Source organism: Thunnus maccoyii, chromosome 7 (assembly GCF_910596095.1).
Source record: "Thunnus maccoyii chromosome 7, fThuMac1.1, whole genome shotgun sequence".
Classification (NCBI taxonomy): Eukaryota; Metazoa; Chordata; class Actinopteri; order Scombriformes; family Scombridae; genus Thunnus; species Thunnus maccoyii.
In genome coordinates, this window is record NC_056539.1 from 29,767,994 (window position 1) to 29,791,136 (window position 23,143).

General features: G+C 38.5%; 1 protein-coding gene across 1 annotated transcript; it reads left to right on the forward strand.

Annotated features, from left to right (window-relative positions):
- Nucleotides 1-92: 92 nt before the first annotated feature.
- On the forward strand, nucleotides 93-21,466 carry LOC121900813 (histidine-rich glycoprotein-like). Its single transcript, XM_042417355.1, has 9 exons — nucleotides 93-173; nucleotides 759-844; nucleotides 16,284-16,573; nucleotides 17,746-17,859; nucleotides 17,999-18,086; nucleotides 18,233-18,399; nucleotides 18,986-19,099; nucleotides 19,513-19,599; nucleotides 20,362-21,466. Exons 3-9 carry the CDS (start codon nucleotides 16,358-16,360, stop codon nucleotides 21,112-21,114), a joined length of 1,539 nt encoding a protein of 512 aa, XP_042273289.1. The 5' UTR covers nucleotides 93-173; nucleotides 759-844; nucleotides 16,284-16,357; the 3' UTR covers nucleotides 21,115-21,466.
- The last annotated feature ends 1,677 nt before the right edge of the window (nucleotides 21,467-23,143 follow it).

Here is a 23,143-nt window from a genome sequence, read left to right on the forward strand (position 1 = left end):
TCACCTTAAGTTTTGGACCATTGACCATGTTTAACAGACATCCAACATCATAACAGTATACAATTAACAGAAAATCACAAAAAGCATGATATGTCCCCTTTAAAGAAACCACAGTTGGCAGCTGCAGTCTGACTGCAAGAGGATTTCATGATGCTCGCTCAGTATGAAAGAAGGTAACTGAGGCAACGGTGTTAGCCACCAAAACTAATTTCACTCCTCATTTCCCCTTCTATATTTAACATGCATCTCTATTATTCCTAACCATCAATCACCAACTGTTAAATTGTTGTACCCACCAAGTTACCTCAGAATACCCTTGTCTGTAAGTCACGTAATGGGAATTAGCGTCCGGTGTTGACGGTGTCTATACAGATTCAGAACAGAAATCCTTCTCTTCCATTTTGTGTGGTTTTGTGCAACTTCTGTTTCCATAGCAAAACATTACAGCTGATCTCATGACTCTTGTTTTGACCCAAACAAGAGTGAACGAGATTAGCAGCCTTTCAAGTTATTTTGGGCGAAGGGTTATTAGGAAAGCAATCATGGGAGATTAAAAAACAGTGTTTAATGCATGCGGGTGTGAGGCATGTCACGTTCACAATTCTTTTAATGATTTCACAAAGGTGAAGAGGCAGCATCAGGGCACTGAAGATAGACCATCATAAACCACACCGAGTGACGGGACAGCCTTGGTAAAGTGGCATAGTTTCAATAACTTATTCCACTCATGCCTCTCCTCATCCCCACTGATCCCACAGCTCCTCAGAGGAGGGACAGCAGAGCATCCATAAGCCGTCTACCTCGTTCCCATTCCCATTCCCATCTCCATTCCCAATCCATTCAGGTAGGTAGGGGACAGTTAGCGAAGGCAACCTGGTCTCATAGAAATACATGAAACGACTAACGACTACTTAACACCATTTTCTGTGGTTGTGGCACATAATGTGTTAAAATTACTTGCTGATACCACAGAAACAATGCCAGTGGAAAGTCAATTAGGATCCTTTGGCATGTAGACACACGAATTACCTAGTTTTATCATCATTAGACTGAATTTATTATAGTGCCTTGAGTAACGTTTATTTTTGTTCTCTAAAACATTTTATTGTGTGTGATTTAACTGTCATTTTGATATGAGGTAGGTTTCAAGGAATGTCAGAGCTTCAGCTGTGGCAAATAGATTGTTCCCTTTATTTTACGTTATTAAAACGGCAATTATATCCCCCCTTTATCATTTTCCCCATGATGATGATGATGATAATGATAATTTAAAAAATGATGATGGTAATGATTGTGAAGACCACTTCCCCCACATAGGAATTTGAAATTTGTTAACTATGATGGAAATGCTCACCCATCGTTAACATGACTTTTTGCTTTTATTATGAAATTGCATATAATTCAGTTTGATATAATCATCATCACCATCATATGTGTTAAACAAATATTTGCAGCTGCATGTACATTGTTGCAAAGCTGATATACATTTTTTTTTTCAAATTTATTTTCTTTCATAACAATAATATGAAATGAATCAGAAGAAGATAATTACTTATAAGATTCAGTCATTACCATGGCAACATCATGTGTCGCACGCTTCTTACCCGTAATCACTGCACTTTCATAACAACTGCTCCAGCCGTTCATCGACTCCAACCCGACTGCGGCGCAATAAGACGCTTTGAGCATCAGTCCCATTGGAGAGCCAAGCATGTAACATTCATAATTCTTTTAATGCCTTCAAAGGTGAAGAGAAGGCAAGGCAGCATCGGGGCGCTGAGTATGGACCCTCATAAACCACACCGAGTGACAGGGAACAGCCTTGGTGAAATGGCTTATTTTCAATAAATTATCCCACTCATACCTCTCCTCATGCCCACTGATCCCACAGCTCCTCAGAGAAGGGACAGCAGAGCAAGCATAAGCCATTTACTTCATTCCCATCAGGTGGGTAGAGGACAGTTAGTGAAGGATAATTGCATCTCCCATGTGGTCAAGAGCTGCATCTGTTATCTGGAGAGACACTCAACATGACAGGTAAATCTGTCAAGTGTGCAGGATGTGGAAATTAAAGGAGGACAGCTCCAATCCCAGCCTGACATCATTATTTCGTTTTGATTGGCTTGTTTACTGTTTTCCATTTAGAATAAGCTAAAGCTGAATAAGATGAGGATACTTCAAACTGGTATATTACAGTCCACATGGCCAGAGTACATGTACCCTTAACCTGAAGTGAAATTAGTGATTCGATGGTAAGATCATTTATGAGTCACCAGGTAGGTGCAGCAGAACAGGATGCACTTCCTCACCCCTATTTTGACACCTCTACCATGACAACATGGTCAATACATCCTCCCATTCCACACCTTTAACCTCTTAAGATGAGAAACAGAGGATGTGTGTGCATGAGAGAGGAAAAGAGCTGTCATGGTCAGATAAAAAGTTCTGGCTTGGTGTAAAACAAGTTGGGCTGCAACTCCCAATTTTTTTCATTTTTTTCATTTTTTCATTATCCACTGATCTACTTCAATGTTTCCCATTAATTACCTAGACTGTGGCCGCCTGCCACAGTTCCATAATGCACCAAAAATATTTTTACACTATAATAACATAAAAGATATCTAATGTTGTGTTTTGCACCGTTGCTTCAGCAATGTTGAAGCTCGTGGTGCTTGCGATTGCGATTGTTGTCGAGTTTGTCTGAAAGTGAGTTGTTTATGTGATGTGATAAATATGGGTAGTTTTAGCTATTAGCAGCTGCTACTACCTATAGGCATGCTAAGCTAACCATCACAGCTCCAAGTTATACAATACGGTCATGTTTCACCGATAAGGAGAGGAGTTACTGAAAGATAGAGCAACAAGTTTATCTCAGTGCTGGCATTACAAGTGCATTTCAGTTAATCTGGGAAACAGTTCAATATTGTTTGTTTTCAAGCGTCGGTTTGCAACGCAGGACAACAGCATGACCGATTCTAAATGTTGGAAGTCTTGTCTTAACGCTATCTAAGAGCAAAACTACTTGTATTGGAAACAAATGGCTCGTTTCTGTTTCTGTGCACAGATGCTGAGTGCAGCAAAGTCAGCTGGACTGGATTTTGGTGCAGCCTCTTCTGCCACCGCCCGGTGTGGTTGGTTGTTCAGCCACTCACATCGACCACTACCCGAATATCTGGAGTGACTGACAGGCTTCACTGCCTCTGAGCTGACAGCATGTCTAGTGACACCCTGGAAGTCTCATTTAATGAAATTAAACAGCCCTTTTTTTCATTTTAACCCAACTGATACCTCTGAGCACAGTGGCACAAAACATTAAACCTGCATTAACTGACGTTTTGTCCAGTGAAACAAGCACAGACAAGTAATGAACACAACACAATGTCAGAAAATACTTGGGGTTGGTTATATTTAATGTGATGTCTTCAAATGTCACATTTTCCAAATCCAGATATATTCAGTTTATTGTCATGTATGATACAAAAAGGTTTAAAATCATCCTTTGAGAAGCTGCAACCAGCAAGTTCTGTCATTTTTCCTTAAAATATGATTATTTGGTTATCAAAATAGTTACTGATTGTCTGTCAATCTTCTAATTGATTAATCCTTGAGCACTATTTTTTGTCCACATTTTCAGCAGATGTCTAATCATTAAAATTGTTGGCAATTATTTTTCTTTCAATCGAGTAATAAATTAATCGACTAATCATTTCAGCTCTAAAAACAGGTACATAAAACGTTCACTCCCACTACTGCAGCTACACTAACTAAATTAAGTGCATCTGCACGACAATCATTTAGATACAAGAGGGGAGCAAAATTTTAGAAATGAATAAAGTCAAATAAAAAAGTTAGATTATATTGTACAGGTGTATGAAATCAAAAGGTAGAGAAACTGAGTGTACTGTATAAGTTATACTGTAAGTTAGTTGCATTTACTCACTCAAACACAAAAATGTAACCAGAACAGTAGCCTAATTACAATCTCTTTTTCAAAATGACTGTGATACAAACTAAAACTGGTATCGCCTGTTATGCTAATTTCTGCTAACTACTAATTTTAGCCTTGTCTGCAATTAATAACCTAGCCTGCACTGCATTGCCACAATATGTTGGACTTAGCATATTGGGAATATAAAATACTAATATAAGGGCCCGTAATTGTATTAATTTTTCAAAGTAGTAGTAGTAGTAGTAAGACCCTGTGCATTTACATACAAAGTTGGGAGGTGCAAATTGACGCAACCACACAAGTTGAAAATATTTCGACTTAAATGAAAAATGTGTGCGTATCCCTGGGCTTTATGAATCTGCTTTTTAAATGTACAAAGAGAGGTTAAGGGAGAAAGACTGTAGGGACATAACAGAAAGAACTGGAGAGTTTCTATTACGTTCTGAGCTCAGTCAGAGGTTGCTAGCTAGCTTACAGCTAATGTACAGTTGGTATTTTGGCTGTTTGGGGTGAATAAAACAGTCCAGCGGTCAAATATATGCGAATGAGCAATGAGTAATAGTGTTTCTATGTTTCCAACAGCTTACTTGTCAGTTATTGTTCTGTGTGACGTCATTGGATTTTTGACTGATGAAGTTTGGTTGTTTTCAGGTGGCGCTGTTTTCTTTAAACTGTAGCACTACAGTTTCTATTTCTGTTTCATCTGTTCTTGTTCGCTAGCAGTAAATGTTTAAGTTTTTCTTGAACTGGCTGCAGTTGTGCAATTGCTTTAAGTGAAGGTAGAATTTTTCTTGTCAACATAGATTCAACAACTGCTCCGCATATGAGGACACAGGACTAGAACATTTGGTTTATGAAAGTGTCACAGCTGGTAACTTTGAGGAGTTTTGTCTGGCATGACAGTTTAAACACCACCTGGCTCCAATAATAAAGGGTTGCTCAGCAATTATTGTAAAGACAGCTTTCATTATGTGTCCTCAGCCGAGACAATTAGCATATCAAACACAAACAAAGAAGTAGACTTTTCCAGCCTCACCTAAATGATCCATAGCGCAGAGCCGATGGTGCTGGTGTAGAGTAAGCAAGGAGGTTACTGCGGAGACTGTTTGTAGGCCTTGTCATTAAGTCGGTCATGGCGAGCCATAATGAGCTATGATGGGGCTACGTGTGGAACAGCATGCAGGTTCAGATACCTATCAGGACCGCTGTTGGGTGGCCGCATTCATGGCTTTGATCTAAAGTGGGGACGGCTTGATGATGGATGAGTCACTGAGTCAGTGTGTGTTTGTGTGCATGCTTGAATCAATGTCATGTTTATGTACTTGGCGCTGTGTATGTGAGTGTGTTTGCTATGGGATTGCCTGCACGTGGTGTGTATGAGCATTTTTGTGTGTTTGTATGGTTGTGGATGCAGATTAAGTGCTCTTCAGAGTGTTTTCTCTTCATGTCTAGAAGTAAATGGCTGCTTAGATAGCACTTTTATCCAAAGTGCTTTACAATGTTTCTGATGCTCACTCATCTGTTCACACACACACATACACTCACAAACCGATGGTAGCAAGCTACTGTGCCACGCAGGGTGATGGCGCAACTACCGGGAACAATTTAGGATTCAGTATCTTGCACAAGGACACTTCGACATATGGACAGGAGGAGCCGGGGATCAAATCACTGACCTTCTGATTAGTGGATGACCCGCTCTACCTCCAAATAAAAGACACCAACACCTCCTCTGCCTTTGACAAAACAGTTTTTTTTAATAATGACAACTTGTTGGGCCTACTCTTTATACCTAAAATCTTCACTTCAGCTCAGAATTGGCTCCTGCGTGCTTGACGCCTCTCAAATTTGTTGTCCCTGAATAGTGCATTCACCACAACTCTTTCATCAATTATTGAAATATCACTATTACTCAAGAATTCCAATTTAAACCTAGAAAAGCATTCATAGAATAACTGCTGATCCCATGCAAGTTTTTGTATAACATACATACACATGCATACTGTACATTCTACATTAATAATTTGTGTAGGTGATTTGAAATGATGATTCATTAATGTGTTAGTATCTCTTATCTCCTATATTGGACAAATCAAGCTCTGCTGTTGACAGCCGTCAGCTGGTAAACTTGACCAAACAATTACAATTTAATGGTCCGTAAAGCATTCACTGCTGTATAATACAGTATATATAGACATCAACACACTGCCCATCTTTCTATGAATATCACATCTGTGGTTATGTCAAATAAACACTGACTCTTATAGTCATGGATAGACTGACCACGGATCCCTCTAGGGATGAACTTTAAGAGGTCCACAACATCCAGTAAGTGTTGGCAGATGCTATAATGTGACCAGCAGACAGCCATGTCATAGCCACAGGCCACATCTGTCAGGCTGGTGGATGGTCTGTGTTATTACAAAACCTTAGGGCCCCATAATTCAGGGAGAAAAAGGAAACCTTTACTTATTGTGCTAATGTCAAAGCGCATATGGTTTATTATGTATCCAACATGTTTTTAATATCAGTAAACAAACTGTCAACCCTTGTATTTCTGCTTTCCAATGCAATATATCAGAAGTAAATATCATGAAATCAAGTAAGCACTTGTGATGCCCTGTGGCCTTGAAGTGTGGTAATTATCACATATTTGGTCCCTGTTATGGTCTGTCCCCCAACCGAGGAAAGAGAAGTCATCATTTCTTGCAAAGTGCCATCTATTAACCAGTAATGAAAATGCAAACCTGTGCTCTACAAGCGGAACATCACTGTGATGATTTAGGCAGAGCAGGCGAAATAACAATGCAATGTGGCAGCCTGGAAATTTACTACACTGAATGTTCTCAGTGGCATGGTTATCTGGGTCTTTTGAGGCAAATTTGGGTTACATTTACTTGTTGGACTGATTATTAGTGGATTGACCCACTTAGAAAGATCGATTTTAACTCTGAAACTGCACGTGTGTGCGCGTCTTGTCCGTCCATTTACTGCCAATAAAATAGTCTTACCAAGTCCTCGACAGCCATGAGGCGTGTAATTTGGAGCATTAGGCTGTAGTCAGTGATGTTGTCTCTCTTTGTCATGAAAAATGCTATTTCAGGCCATTTTTCCTCTAAACTGGTGTTCAACCTCCCACTTAAGGAGCATTTTTAGACAAGTGTAGAATTCCTTTGGGATTGAGAGGAAAAACACTTTTGACGTGATTTAAAAAATTTGTAACTGAACACAAAATGTCTTTTGTATAGTTTTATTTTGTTCAGCATCACTCAAAATGTCCAAATTAAGCTCACAATAAATTTCTAAAGTAGTTTATATTCTGTTTATTCAGTGTTAGCTTATGTAAAGCATCTTTGAGGACCTTGAAAAGCACTCTATAAATAAAATGTATTATTTTTACTATTATTAGAGTTTGGATCCTGAGTCTGTGCTGCAGAAAATGCATCGTTGAACATCTATGTGTAGTTGTTACACACACATTGACAAAAATGACTAGCATTCCAGTGTCAAAATGTATTTCAATTCAATCAATCCACTCAATTATGTGATTTAAGGATGGAAAAACTGGTTTCTATGTTCTTAGTCAACTACTACATTTTGCCATCCCGCATTAATTATTTGGGCGTTGTCTGCAGTCAATAACAAGATGTACTGTTTTCTCCTTACAAGGTTCATTTAAAATCAGACTGGTGGTGTAACAGTAACATCCTTTAAAAAAAGAATCACATGACGGAAACCTGTTGCTGCACAGTTTCTTGTGGGTTAAATTTTCAGTGGTAGAAGAAGAACTCAAATCCATTCTTTATTAAAAATATCAATGCAACAATTGAAAAACTACTTTATACCAAGTGAAAGTCCTGTATTTACAAATGTATTTCACCAAAAGTAAACAATATTAGTAGTACACTAGTGGTATACTCAAGTAAAAAAGATATTTTAAGTGAAAAATATCAGGCTCTTTAACTAATAAGTGTTGGTCTTAAACAGCTGTTGGCTGCTACTGAAAATTGAGTTAATGAGACTGCACCATGCAGTAAAACCAAACTGAAAAGCTAAAAACTGGAAATACTCAAGTCAAGTACTAGTGCCTGTGTCGTGTTTGTGTAAAATACTTGAGTAAAGGTATTTAGTCAGTCTCCCACCTGGACACTATCATGCATGTTGTACTTCTGGTGTCACTGAAAGCTGATGGAAGATATAAGCATGACATTGTTGAATAGTCTACTGTATTATGTGTCTCTATATTTTATGTTTCATTTGTCACACACAATTTACATTTTTATCAAAACAATGAGGAAAACCTATTATGTAACACCCACAGGAGATTTGTTTGTGTATGAATGTTTGCTCTTGCACATCAATCTGTGCAGACAAATGGGCCATTTAAAGTCCAATTGAAATTAAACTGCCTCGTTTGTCTACTGCAGTGCACATATCTCCTCTGTAAATCATTTATTTTTTCTGTGTTCTCCTTTGTGGAAAAACCTGAGAAAAATCAAAAACCAAAAAGGCAGAAATTTATTATTATTTAAATTATTTGGTTTCACGATGGCGTTCCCTAGTTTTATATGAATTAAATTTTTTAAAAAAAACAGTTCCATCATCTGCTTACATAGCTGGAGTTCTTATTTAGATACAGCAAATCAAATCTTTGCATAAAGCGAAAATGTGGCGTTCGATCATAGACAGAGCGGCCGGTCACACTGAGCCTGATTGCATCCTGCTACACAACAAAAGACCCACATTAGCTTTCCCGCTTAAGTCTCCCTCTTATCTAACGTACAAATACAAATACACATCCTGTCCTGCACCTTAGCTTATTGAATGAGCCAAACAAACATGTGCACCACTAACAACAGTCAGCAGGCCAGCTTACTACCTGCTCAGCTGTAGCACATTAAACAGCATGTAAACCTGAAAATGTCACTTTGGATTCATTAGATGCTGGTATGGTCGTTGCTCTTCAAAATCCCTGTTAGCTGTTATCCCTGTTTGTTTACTATATGGCTAATGTCAATCAAACAAGCCTTCAACATGTCCCATCCAACCAGCTGAGACAAAAAGGAGCATTTCTGATACTTCCCCAAAGACCTTTTCTCTTTATTCTAATAATACAAAATCATTTTTGACAGCAAAGAGAGATGATTAAATGTAATTTCAGATGGATTTTAATCATAGGATTTTAACACATCATAGCAGAAAAAAGCACAGATGCAATTAATAGCATTAATATTAACTGCATTCCAATTATAATAGGTTCAATGGTTTCGGGGCCCTGCTATTGTGCATACTAGCTTACTGGAATGGCACACTTACTGTTGTGTCACTGAGCCAATATTAATGTTATTAGTTCCACCTGTGTTTTCTTAAACATGCTATGACAAGTCAAAATGCCTACAGTGAAAAGGGTCTGTTTGTTTTTATTAAATATATTTTGTCAAGTGAAGACATTATGGCCTGTCGTCACTTCCTCACATGAGCTGTTTGAGGGTTTCGGCTTGGTTGAAGTAGATTTAAGTTAAAGTAGGGTAAAGGTTGGGGTTAAGCATGCGGTTGTACTGGTTAAAGGCTATAAGGGCAAGGGAATACATTCCTCACCAGTACAGATGTTTGTGTGTGTCATAGCTGGTTTTGACATATCGTATAGAGCACATAGTGAACTGCGCTGCATCTCCTTGAGGGAGAACATGGCCCACCAGCACAGTGAACACTTGATCCCAGAGGGTCGGCACAGAGCAGCGATGGGAAACATCAGTAACTATGATCTAATGTACATCTCAGTTTTTCAAGAATAAACCCACCTAAACCCCACAATACCATCATTTTATTTTGAAAATAGCATTTTTCCACCTTTCTGTGCCAATTGGCTGCAGGTGTACTGTCCAGTAACAAGCACTGTTTCCATCAACGCTATTACTGTAACCATAGCAAAACCATTGCCATAGCAATCACCATAGCATAATATAACATAAATGTGATGAAAAAGTGTGCTTGCTTGTTCTTTACCTCTACCTTTGTCATTATTGTCTTTTAACAGCACCTCATCATCCTTTATCACTTACATATTAGTGGTGGTGGTGGTATTAACCTGCTGTCAGTTAACTAGAATACTAAGTATATTATCACCTTTTTGTAGAAAAATAACGCAATATTGTTTTATGTAACATATTTGTGTTCGTAATACTTGTTTGCCTTGATTTATTATATCACAAATAATTATTTGCTTAGGGAAAAGTGAAGCTTACATAAAATATTTATAGTTTTTTTTAATTGGGAGAAGGTGGCAAACAGGAATAGATTCATTTGAGAAGCTATAATGTGTCTTAAAAGTCCTAAAATATTACTTCTGAGTACAGAAACAACCTCCGTAATCCAAGTCACATCTTCATTTACAAGAAAACAAGAATACATATGTTAGAGCAATGGGATTTTGAGTTCAAAACACTTATTGTGTAAAACCAAACTGTGCTGAGAAAAGCAATGATGCCAGACCAGAGTTGAAATGTTTGTGTATTCTTCTCTCTCTTTTAGGTAATTGAAAACAGCAACCCATGTATTTGTGCTGGTAGGCAGCTCCAAATCAGTCCAAAAATATTAATACACTGTTTTCTCATGTAGCCTCTCTCTTCTTGTATTTCTCTCTTTCTTTAAAAAAACTTTTAACGAAATCCGATCAGTTGTCCACAAAAGCCCAGCACCATAAAACAACAAAAAGAAGAGAAATCGAAAACTGTCCAGGTTTTTGAGGTACACTGTGGTGGTTTTTTACAATCTCCCCCTAGAGCAGCGAGACCTGAGACTCGGAAGAAATAAACTCTTCCTCAGTCACGACCCTCGAGGTAAAAGCCACAGTCATTCCTCATCTTCCCCTCACCTCAGTCTGTCTCCTGAACTGGTTACAGAACCTCTAAAATGAATCACTGTTGATAAATCAACTCCCAGTTGACGTCAGAAAACTGTCTCAATTCTGCTGCAGATATTCTGATGTGTTAGGTGATGACCTTATATGTGATTGATGATATAAATGCAGAGGAACAGTGTTATATTTGGTGATGATGCAATAGTTTTGTCTGTATGTGTATATGTACTGTTTCTCTCTTGAGATTGTGACTTTCAGTGTACATAATTGCAGTATTAGATGGATTATCCATTATGTTATCCTATACTCTTTCTCTCTGAGCTTAAAAAATATCTATTTACTAATTCAGGATGGATTCATTTTAAACCAAAAGGACCTCCTCAACTTCCAACTTGTACCTCGGACTTGTTTAAACAACATATTCATTACCTCCATATGTGTGAAACCAGGTGTCAGTCGTTGGTCTGGCCTTGTATAACACAGTAGCACCACCTTGTGTCTGATATAAGTCAGACACAAATAAATTCATGAGAACTGATACAGTATTTCTAGGAACTGAAAGGAACATTTGGCTAATTTTCAATCTCATGTCAACAGTAGGTACTGTACTTGACATAGTTTGTCATGATCACATGTATGCACTGTCATTCATCTGTTTACTCTATTCATTGCCATTCATTGTGGGTGCATGTGATGTGCTATTGTGTGCAGCTTTGTGCTTTGTATTATGTGTCCTGTGTGTTTTTTTTGCTTTGTAATGTTTGTTATTATGATGTTATATGTTTTAATTGTGACCTGCTGAAGGGACTGCAGATGAAAATGAACCATAAGCTAACTCTGGTACAGTACATCAAATGGTAAACATTTATGTTTATTTCATTTAGGTTTAACCCTGTACATGGTCCCACTAAATAAATAAATAAAAAATTCTATGCACAACTAATGAGACAGTCACAGACCAAGCAGTAAATTTTCTGAGTTCAACTTTATTCTTTCTTTGTTATTTATCTGGAAAAATAAATAAAGGTATCACTTCCAATTCCCCCTGCCTTTTTTTACTCTGCAGGGCCAATGTGCTATTTTCCCTTTTTAAAACCTATTTGACCAGGTTATGTCACCCTCACTATGAGTGTGACCCAAAATGACACTCATAATGATATATAATCATTTTCAGAATCTTAATCTGCCAAATAGATGCATTGGAGTAAAAAGTACACAATTTATCTCCAAATGCAGTATAGTAGAAGTATAAAATAGCATTGACTAAATAACTAACACTGCATGTAACTTGGTGCAGGGTAGAGGTGCCCCTTTTACATTTTCACCCTTGCCCCATTCAGAGTCTCTGTGTCTGTGTTTGCATTATCAGAGGGGACTAACATGCTATATTTACAATACTTAGAGAAATCTATATTTTATATTTTTTGGCATTCATTTGACAAATAACCGTTATTTATCCATCTATGTAGACAATTATCAATGATATAACAGTATAACAATTAAAAAAACATGTTTACATTATGCAAAAAGGACTAAATGTAATCTCAGTTGGATCTTGGATCCAGGTTCCCTACAATTCCCTCATCTCGCATCTTTCACTGAGCTCAAGCAATGGTCAGTGGCAATACCCTGAAAGTTATTAATGTACCCCTTTTCATCCCTTTCACACTCTGGCAAATCAATAAAATCAACATATAATAATAATAATAATAATAATAATAATAATAATAATAATAACAATAATAATAATAACAATAATCATAATAATAACAAACACAACACTTTGAGTTTTGTGATGCATTTCAGTGACAAATGTCTGCACTTACATGTAAGGTCATTTTAAATTGCTTTAGCTGCTTCACCTCTTGTTTTACACATAGAAGTCACTTTACTAGTCACAGTTTGCACTCCTCAGTCTGTGAAAACAGTTTGATAACGTCCTCTGTGGCTGGAAGAGCTTTTATCAACTGAGAAAATAACTCGAGACGATGTCATGGTGATGTCATCAGGCTTGAGCTTGGAGACCACAAAGAGCCTGTTTTACACACTATGGATGTGGAGATTGAGTTGTATTTTGAGAAGTGTAGGATCCAGAGTTTTCAGAGCTTGATCCATACTAAGGGACAAACATTTAGGACATTTTGGCCATTGGTGCTTTAATTTTGACCATTCTTTTTTTTTTTTTTTAATCTGATTGTTGTAAATCTTCCAACTTTATGTGGCTTTATGCAACACAAAATCACTGGAAACCTTATTTAACTTTCAAGTTTTACCAGATTTGTTTTACCATTGGCTAAGACAACACAGGTTTTTATTTAGTTTGTGATATTCCTCTATAATCAAGCTCATGCTGCAGAAATATGATGTTCACAACATATAATTTGCATTAGACGCATTCACACATACCGTTACGACCCCTACGTTTTCCTGCTGGAGGATCTGTGCTTTGCCATCAATTTACAGTGCTTAAATCAAATTGGTATGTGCAGTATGAGCAGTCATGTTCTACCAATTCTGTGTCTTATGTAAGTGTGCCTGATAGACGTTGCAACACAGCAACTGCACAAGAAGTATTGATTTTACCCTGGTGAGTCCATGGATTGTTTATTTTGTTATGACAAAGGTCAAATGTTTCACTATCGCTGCTATTGCACCTACAGCAAAAAAAAACAACATCCCCTAACCGACTATTGATCTGTGAAGACCAGAGATTTAAGGAGGCTAAATGGTTTTGGGGACAAAGTTTAAGAATGTGCTGAAGTGTTATCTGTCTCAGGTCATACCCTCTGCTTAAATCTGACTCATTTTATCATCGCAGCCTCCTAAAGACAGTCTGAAGAATTTTATGATATGATAATGATGCTTTAAACAACTCACTTGCAGAACAGATAGTTGATATACTACAAACACTGGTTTATATTCAGTGATATCATTTTTCTAAGAGTTACTCTTGCAATATCTGTACATGGCTACTGAAGCATGATTAAGGTGTGGTTAAAGTTAGCTTGTGGTCACTTTCAGCAAAAGTTACATAGGTGTAACCAAACTCAGTTATTTGAAAGTGAAATTAAAGTTCAGCATCCCCAAAATGTCCGTTCTAATTATTCATTGCTATGTAAAACTGCACATGCAGGCAACAAGATATGAAAAGTAGGTTAAAGTGCACACAGGAAGTAGTTTTGCAAATGGATAATTTTCACTTTTTCTTCACTTAAAAATGGGGTATTTTGATAGTTGGATTGAAACAGTCTTTCTGAAAACCATCTGATGTGATGCTGAGTCTAGAATATTATGTAGAAATATCTACTGTGTAAAATGCTACTGTAATCTTCATTAAGTCTTTGAAAACAGTGATAAGAAGTCGCAATCTTGCAATCATAATAATTAATGCAAATTCAACCAATCTCAAAATCACAGTATTTGCAGGGGCTTGCCATTTTGCAAAATTCCCGCTATTTCTCCACGAGTTGAGATATTTTGTGCAATCGAGTCAGATTCACTGAGGTTCTGCTGAAGGCATTACAGCACAAAGTAAGCCTTTCCAAAAAGGACTTGCTCTATCAACAAAAAGAACTCCTCATTAACAGTTAGCAAGGCTGTTCAGCCTCTCCTCTCATCATCAAAACATACCCCACGCCAACTGACTGGAAAAAACGGAAAAACAGGAAGTGACAGGGTTTATGGGAAATGTGGTCTTATCATGGTTCCTCAAGTTCAGAAAATAATTTTAAAAAGATGGGAATTAAAATATATCCAGCTGTGCAGTATGCTTATTATCATAGTGAAGTGATTACTCTTTCTTCATTAGGTAGTAGTTGAAAAGAAATCACATTTTTTTCCCTCAACTTGCAATTACCGCAAAAATAAATAAATTTTTGAGAAAAATCAATGCAAAATCAAGCATTTTTGATTGCGACAATCAGAAACAAACAGCAAAATCCCTTTAGGACTAAAATAAAGGCTGATTTATAGCTGTGGGTTAGCGTATAAGGCTGCTGATTTTCTATATTTTTCTTGCAGTGCCAAACTAACATTGAGTAGATCCTACTTACAAGTATTGTGTGTGTATCAAAAGCCTGATATACTTTATTCCTCTGTGCCGTGGACCTCTGTGTTGTCCAAAAACTATTAAAAACACATCATGAGCCACAACGCTGCACTGGGTGACATGTTCCTTCACCCCGAAAAGAGTAGTTATTTTGTCAGTTTGTTTAGAAACAGCTCCAAAGACTAACAGTGATCATGTTTTTAGTCTCCAGAGAGTAGTTCTGTGTAAGGCAGACGCCACTGCGCGTGTATTTCCATTTACACTACTTCACTAGCTTGTTATTCTACAAATCACAACCTCTTGACTTTGTGCTACGTTGTAAATTTCTCAAAGAACTTCAGTATAGAGTCAAGAGGTTGTGATATGTAGCTCAACAAGCTAGCAAAGCTCTGTAAACAGAACCATATTTCACAGTCAGTGGCGTCTATCTTACAAGAAACTTCTCTCCTGAGACTGAAAATGTGGGTATTAGTCTTTGGAGCCGTTTCTAAACAAACTACAGCAGCCATTGCCTTCGAGGCAAAGGAGCATATCACCCAGTGGCAACAGTGTGGCTCATGGACATGTTTTAAAAAGTTTTTGGACAACAACGGAGGTCTACGGCACAGAGGAATATGATATATCAGGCTTTGGATACACACACAATACTTGGATCTATTCATTGTTGGTTTGGCTCTGCACATGAGATTTGTGTACAATAAGAAAATATAGAAAATGTAGCTTTTAAGTCTATGTATCTAGCTGAAAGCTCAAAATTAGAATTCCATGTCATGTCTACAACGACTACAGAAATGCACCAATCAGCGGATAGTCTGAGGTCACTACAGCACTATAACATTTCATGATTTACTGTGATATAATCAAGGCATATTTGGCCTGAAGGTGACAAAGCATTTAATGGTAACAATGGCTGATAGTCACATGGTAACTGATTGCAGAATGAGCAGTCTGTTTGAATTGACTCAATCACTGAGTTTGATCATTTTGTATCATTCTTCAACTTTTAGATAATGACTACTGTATTATAATATACTGGTTCCCTGTACAAGGATTAAACCTTTGTCTTGGATTAAACTAAATTCAGCACCAGGAGTGGATCAAGTGAGTTCCAGCTCACTGACTGTCCCTATTGATCTGGGAGAAAAGTATGACTGCAGGGCTGATTATCTCTTGACTGATAAGCTCCATTGTGCAAGTCTGCACAGTAGCTGATTGGTTGGCAGACAGATCAACAGATGCAAAATTCCTAGATAAGACGGTGTGTTTTGGGAGTGGGTGGGGGTCAATGGTTATATTTACCTGAGGTGACAGGAAGGGGGGGGGGGTGATTTTGTGAGTCTGTGTATGTGGGGGTGGGTGGGCTTACAGTAAACAGTAGCAGGATATAAAAGGTCATCCTATTCCTCTCTGTGCATCTCTCATACCAGTCTGTGTGTGTGAGTGAGAAGGAGTGTGTGTGTGTTTGAGAGAGACAGACGGAGAGTCATCGCAGGCCTTTACCATGAAGTGCTGCGTGCTGTTGTCGATGCTGTTGGCGTTGGGGTGTGTGCATGTCTACGGTGCACCGGTGGAGCAGGATGGCATGGAGCAGGGGTCGTGTACGGATGCCCAAGCATTGGGTGCAGCAGGCCAGGCTATGACCAAGATCAACCAGGACAGGCATGAGGGCTACATCTTCGCCCTGCACCGCCTGTCCAACGTCCACACGACAAAACACGTGAGTCACACCACCTCACTCGGTCTTCTTGATGTTTTATGTGTCTTTTCTTCTTGGGTAGAGCATTAAGGTGGCTAAGGTAGCTGTGTATATGGCATGACAGTGTCAGTTACAGACTAATGACTCTTTTATAGTTTTGTGCTACAGTTAAACTACACTTAAGCATTTATTTGTAATCCGTCATCACCACTTGTGGCCTCTTTTGGCCACAAGTATACATAGGTATACCTCAACTCAGTTATTTGAAAGTGAAATTAAAGGTCAGTATACCCAAAATGTCAAATCTAATTATTCACAGCTTATTAATGCAACGCGATAAGAAAAGTAGGTTCAAACAAAGTTCAAACATAAAGTAGCTCTGCTAATAGACATTAAAGGGTCATTTTCAGCCTTTTTTTCACTTACAAATGGGAAAAAATGAAAAAATGTCTGATGTGATGCTCTGTGTCTATAGAACCACTGTGTTCATGTATTTCTAAAATTCTGATGATAAATAAAATGTTATCAAAACCAGTAAAAATTAAGGCCCAAACGATGAAAATACAATGGTCATGATTAAATAACCTGGAATTTTAGGATCTTGATGGACTATATAGACTCTCTGTTGAAACCCACACTAGTTCCTATTTAGTGATGCAATGCAGCAGTTTAACTGTGAGTTTCTAGGGTTTGTTTGATATTACAGCAAAAAGTTTACACAGTAAAAAGGTTTTTTCCAGCTTTAGGAAGGACTGTGTAACCGTGTAACGTAAAACAACACAAGAATAACTCATTGGAGATGATTAATAGAAAGCCACTAAAGGTGGTCTTTTGGGGGGGGGGATTATAAATACGGATTTAACATCCCATAGTCTGCTCACCTCTTGTTCTCTTGTCCACGATAAAAAGATAATAAGGATTAATTAATATGTGAATTTGGTTTCAGGATAAAATTTAATTCCAACTTAATTATGAGTGTAATCACTAATCTAATAACGTGAAAGATCAGGAGATACGAAGGATTATTGGAAGGGCAACCGTTGTCATGGTTACATTGGCACCTCGCAGTGCTTTCTATCTGAAAACATCATGATCAGTGATTGCTACAGTCTTTTTCTCCCTATTAAATGATTAGTTGCTCAATAAATACATAACGTGTGAACATATCTGTATGTGTGTGATGTGTGTTACAGGGAGAGACTGGCGTGGTTTTCTACCTGACCATGGATGTTGTGGAGACAAACTGTAGCGTTCTCAGCAAGAAGGCCTGGAAGGAGTGTGAGGCTCGTCCTGACTCCGACACACCGGTTAGAACAGCACATACGCGCACACTCGTGCATACACATACACTATACCCTTAAACATGCTTGTACAATTTTTTTTGTTTGTTTGTATGCAGAGCACTAAAATATTGCATTCGCCTATTCATTGTATTTGTCTTTGCAGGTATATGGACAGTGCAAAGCTGCCATCTACATGAATAGGGTGCACAGAGTGGTGCGTCTCTACAAGTACAGCTGTGCTGTCAGACCAGGTAAAAAAAAAAAAACATTGTGACTTATTTGAGTCTTATCTTGAAATGACACATTTCAAAACTTGCTAAAAATCCAGTTGGTATTTTGTGCAGTGTGGAACAATGTTTACAATAATACGTTCAAAAACTCTTTTCTCTCTGCTCAGTTCCTGCAGCCAGAGTGTCTGAGATTTGTCCTGACTGTTCGTCTCATATCGCCTTGGACAACGAAGAGGTTCAGAAGACCGTGTCTAGCTCCCTGGAGAAGTTCAACAAGGAAAGCGGGCTGGCCAATTACTTTGCTGTGCTAAATGTCACCCGTGCTACTTCAGGGGTAAGCTCTACACCCACACCGAGATATCATGTGACATACTGTATCCTCTCTTAAATCTTATATATTTTATATATTCTGTACACACTGCCAGTGCAGAGAATATGGCAGCTGATACAGAATTCTTTTTTTTCCTAAAATCCAATAAAAATATTCTAAACCCTTTGGGAGTTAATACATTCTGGATAAATACAATAATATAATAAGCATTATTTCTCTCCCACGGACACAAAAGAAGAAACAGGCCCCCACTTTCCCAGGAATAACCATTACACATAAAGTCCAACATGACTGAATTAAAGAGATAATTTGCCCTAAAACCTTTTGAGTATCAAAAAAAATAATTAGTTTCTGTACTCAGTATGGATTCATGTCAGTTAAGGATTCCACATATGACAAATTTCATCATAAACACATCAAACCATCCAGAAAAACTCCTTTGCACATCTGACCTATGCTTTCAATCATTCTTCCACAAAGCATCTCCATCTCTAGCTCAATTATTAGCCAATCTTTGAAAAGAACATATGCCATATTGTTATGCCTAGTCCTTTTGTTAACAGTTTTCTTTCTCTTTGTGTGTATCCAGTGGGGAGTAGCGGCGTATTACCACGTAGAGTACACCATCCAGGAGACGACCTGCACCAAGAGCACAGATGCAGCTGCAGCTGATAAGTGTCCCGTCATGGAGTGCGAGTTCGCTGTAAGTCTTGATGGAAAAGTTCATTCAACATCTTATATTGATCAAATAGATTGTTTATTTTTAATTTCCAGGATGTTTTTAGATCTTAAGATAAAGTAATCCTTAATATATCTCAGTAATTCGCTCCATCACATTTATTACTTCTCAAGGCTGTATCCTTTTCATTATGTACTCATGTCTAACTATGTTTGGCTTTTACTCTTACAGAACCTTTCAAGAAAAATAATACAATTACTATTTAGCCCGCAGCTCTGATCCAGTATGTTTTGGATTGATGTCAGTGAGCAAGTTTATTATAGCAAGCTATTACTCTAAAATAAAGTTAATTTAACTTTTAAACTCCGCCACAGGCCATAACCATTCCTCCCCTCTCTCGTCTCTTACTTGTTTTTTTCTTGTGCTTCCCTCCTCAGCACAAGGGCTTCTGTAAGGCCTCCAGCTACGAGTCTCCAGCCGGTGATAGTCAGATCAGTGTAGACTGTGAGCTCTATGAGCCTGAGGTAAGACTCACCAAGCCATGAAAAAAACACTAAATAACCTTTCATTTCATATTTCTGAATGTCCTTCAGTATTAAAGAGACAATGAAAAAACACAAAGATTTCTTTCTTTAAAGATACTATAATTAAATTATAGCAATAATTAAATGTTATTTTTCCAGAGATGTAGACCTAAGAATTGGTAACAAAAACAAGACTTGACTCCATCACTGAAGATTTGACTTTTGATTTGGATAAAGATATATTCTAAAATGAAAGTCTCACGTTTTGATCTTGTAAAATGCTGATTTGATTTGACTCATACTTTTCTTTAAGGATTTTACACTAAAGAATAATTCTTTATTATAACTTGGATCTTTTTGTAGTTTTGAACGTCATTTATATCAATTATGACGACAAATTATTGCCAATATATCTCGGAACATGGCAGCATTGCTAAAGTGACTTCCAACAGGGTAAGAAACTTTAAGATGGGGGTTTGTTTGAGACTTGTATGGTCATCTGACTGTGTTTCTTGCACGTTGGACTTCTTTTTAGTCCATAACCATACCAAACTAAAATTACAGAAATAAGGTTCCAGTTGTAAATAAACCAGATTTGTCCTGTAAGACTTGACTTGGACCCAAAAGATTTTTAAAAAAGCTCCACATTCTTCTTATGCAGTTGATAATATGTCATAAATGTATGTTATAATAATAACCATGGACCATAGTAGAAGTTACACACTTCTTAGCAGTCACTGATTTTATCTTTGTGTTCTTCAGGCTGCTGAGAGAGAGAAGAAACTTCACCTTCTGGGTGGAGAGACTGACCACAGCCACAGCGACACAGAGTCACACACCCACGACCACGATGGCGCACACGCCGCCGACGCAACACACACACACGACCATGTCCACGACCACACCAAGAGCCACTCTCATCACGATCAAACCCACAAGCACGCTGAGGGCAGCGACCACCACCACTCTCACGACCACGACGCAGGCAGCCCCCACAAGCACGCTCATGACCACTCCCACGACCACGGGCACGGCCACGACCACGTGCACGCTCACCACGCCAAGGCACACGACCACAGCGGCGACTCACCCAACCATCACCACGACTACAAGCACGCAGATGGCGTGCACACCCACGAGCACGACCACGAGCTCGCTCTGGACCACGACCACAAGCACGCTCACTTGCACGAGCATGAGCACCACCACCATCACCATGAGCACGAGCATGAGACCTCAGCCCACGACCACCCAGAGGGCACTGTGAGGGTGCTGCCCGCCTTGGGCCAGCCCACCACCCTGCCTTCCTTCCCTGACACACCCGCAGGTGGCCAGGGGGTAGCAGTCACCCTGCCCCTCAAGCCCGACCCCCAGATCCCCGGAGAGCACGAACCCACCGTTCTGCCCTTCCCCAGCTCAGTCTCGGCCGAGTGCCCCCCCAAGGCCGCAGCGGAGGGCAGCACCCTGGTGGACAAACTCTTCGCTGAGGACCCCGAGTTCAAATCAGCTGCGTAAGATGGCCCACGAACATGGAACTGAACTCCAAATTGAAGTGTAACGAAGACAGGAAAACTCCATTTAACATTTCACATTTTCACACTCACATAACATCTGATCCAAACACATTAGTAGTGACGTACCTCAACCTGCTTCCCGTCCAACAAAGTACATAAAAACACTCTTACACGAACATCAGTAGGAATTGGTAATATATCAGAAAATAATAAAACCACTAACCTCCTTCTTACAATCATCAGAGACAACAATAAAAAACATGACAATATGGTCATATCAATTTCAACAGTAAAGATTTTAACATTGTTTAATTCTGTACAATCAAGCCAGGCAAACATGAAAGGTTTCTATGTTTATGTGTCATCTGTGCTTGGTTGTAAAAAAAAAATTAATAAATGATACCACAAATACCCATCATGTGTCTTTTTCTATTGACCAAGACGAAGGCGATCATTTTTGTGTTACAACCCTATCAAACATTCTCAGTTGACTCAAGACACTTGTTTAGAGGCACCCTAGTGGACCACCAGTCTCGGGCACATGTCACTGTAACTGCAGCATCCCGGAGGTTGAATCCAAATCCTCTCTCTCTGTCTCTCGTTGTTTCCCGTCACTACTGTCTGTTGTGAAATAAACTCAAAACGTCATGAAATTAATCTTTTAAAAAGGACACTTGGTTACGTGACATGCAGCAGATAGATTTTCCAAACAACGCATCATCTTCAGACGAGCGGCTGTGCTATTAATTTGGCGACAGTGTCTGCGGTGCACCAAAATAACACAAATCAAAATATCATTTCCAGCATGTAGACTAGGTGATAACAGTTTTATTATTATTACATATACATGAATACACACATGCAGTGTGTATATACATATCTATATATATAAAGAGGGAGAGAGAGTATAATTTCTGTGGTTTAACAGGCTTTTCCTGACAAGCTGCATCTATGTGTGAACCTACAGTACACATTGGACAATATTTTCTCTGTTAATGATATTTTATGAAGATCTAAAATGATCATTCTGATCATCAAGTGGTTGGTTTTTGCACTGTTGCAGGTCTAGGTCTGCTCTGAAGTTACACTCTGAGCTGACGTCTTTGTGTTGTGACAAATACTCCAGACAAGTCATAAATACTATATATTGTTTGAAAATACAGAATTTCTGTCAAGTACAGCTAAGAGACAAGAGGGATATAGAGCTGATACAAAACCGGCAAATATGATGAACTAGAAAAAGCACTTAGATTTGTTCTTTGTTATTTGAATAATAGAAAAGTTTCTGGATCCAAACTGGAAACCAAATCTGCATCAAAGTACACTAAATGAGACATGAAGCTTTTTAAGAATATCCCGATCCTGGAAAATATAAGCCTTTTGTATGAGGATGAACTCTGCATGTGCATGTGTCAGCTTGTTCCTATTGCACAATGTGTTTGAGAATAATATCAATAGGACAAAGCCTACAAGAGTTTAGCAACCATCACAGGAAAACATTATGGAATAACGGGGTCACTGTATTATGAAATGGGATTGCAAGAGCATGGCTTATATAACATTGATGTGTGTTGGATGAGGCATTGCAATCTAAATTATAAATGTCATATTGACATTTTGTGCCCTCCAGTAGTTGGATAAAGACACCAAACTGTTTGGTAATGTTTAGGTAACCTTCATGAGTAAATGAAACCAACATTGAATGATTGTTGGCGGCAGGAACTCGGGAGCATCTACCCATAACTCATGAGGTTTAGTCTGAGAGAAGACAATAATTATTTGCATGACTGAGAGAGGCCACTTAGGTAAAATGTAAACAGATGCTGTCTTAATTAAAAGACTTTTCTAACGAAGGCAGCATCGTTCAGGAGTGAACAAAAATAATCTAAATTTCACATATCAGACACAACAACAGTAGCACTGTTTCATCAGCACTGTTATAAGTACACTCGCCCACTCGTGTCTAAGGTTAGTTTTCTGCATTTGTCATTCAAAATCAGACTGTCCAATAAAGGTAGGCAGCTAACTGC

Excerpts from the sequence above, each read along its gene's own strand:
- LOC121900813 (XM_042417355.1), top strand. The coding sequence starts at position 16,358 with ATGAAGTGCTGCGTGCTGTTGTCGATGCTGTTGGCGTTGGGGTGTGTG. Across the intron at positions 18,400-18,985 it reads TCACCCGTGCTACTTCAGGG|TGGGGAGTAGCGGCGTATTA; the intron begins GTAAGCTCTACA and ends GTGTGTATCCAG. Across the intron at positions 19,600-20,361 it reads GTGAGCTCTATGAGCCTGAG|GCTGCTGAGAGAGAGAAGAA; the intron begins GTAAGACTCACC and ends TGTGTTCTTCAG.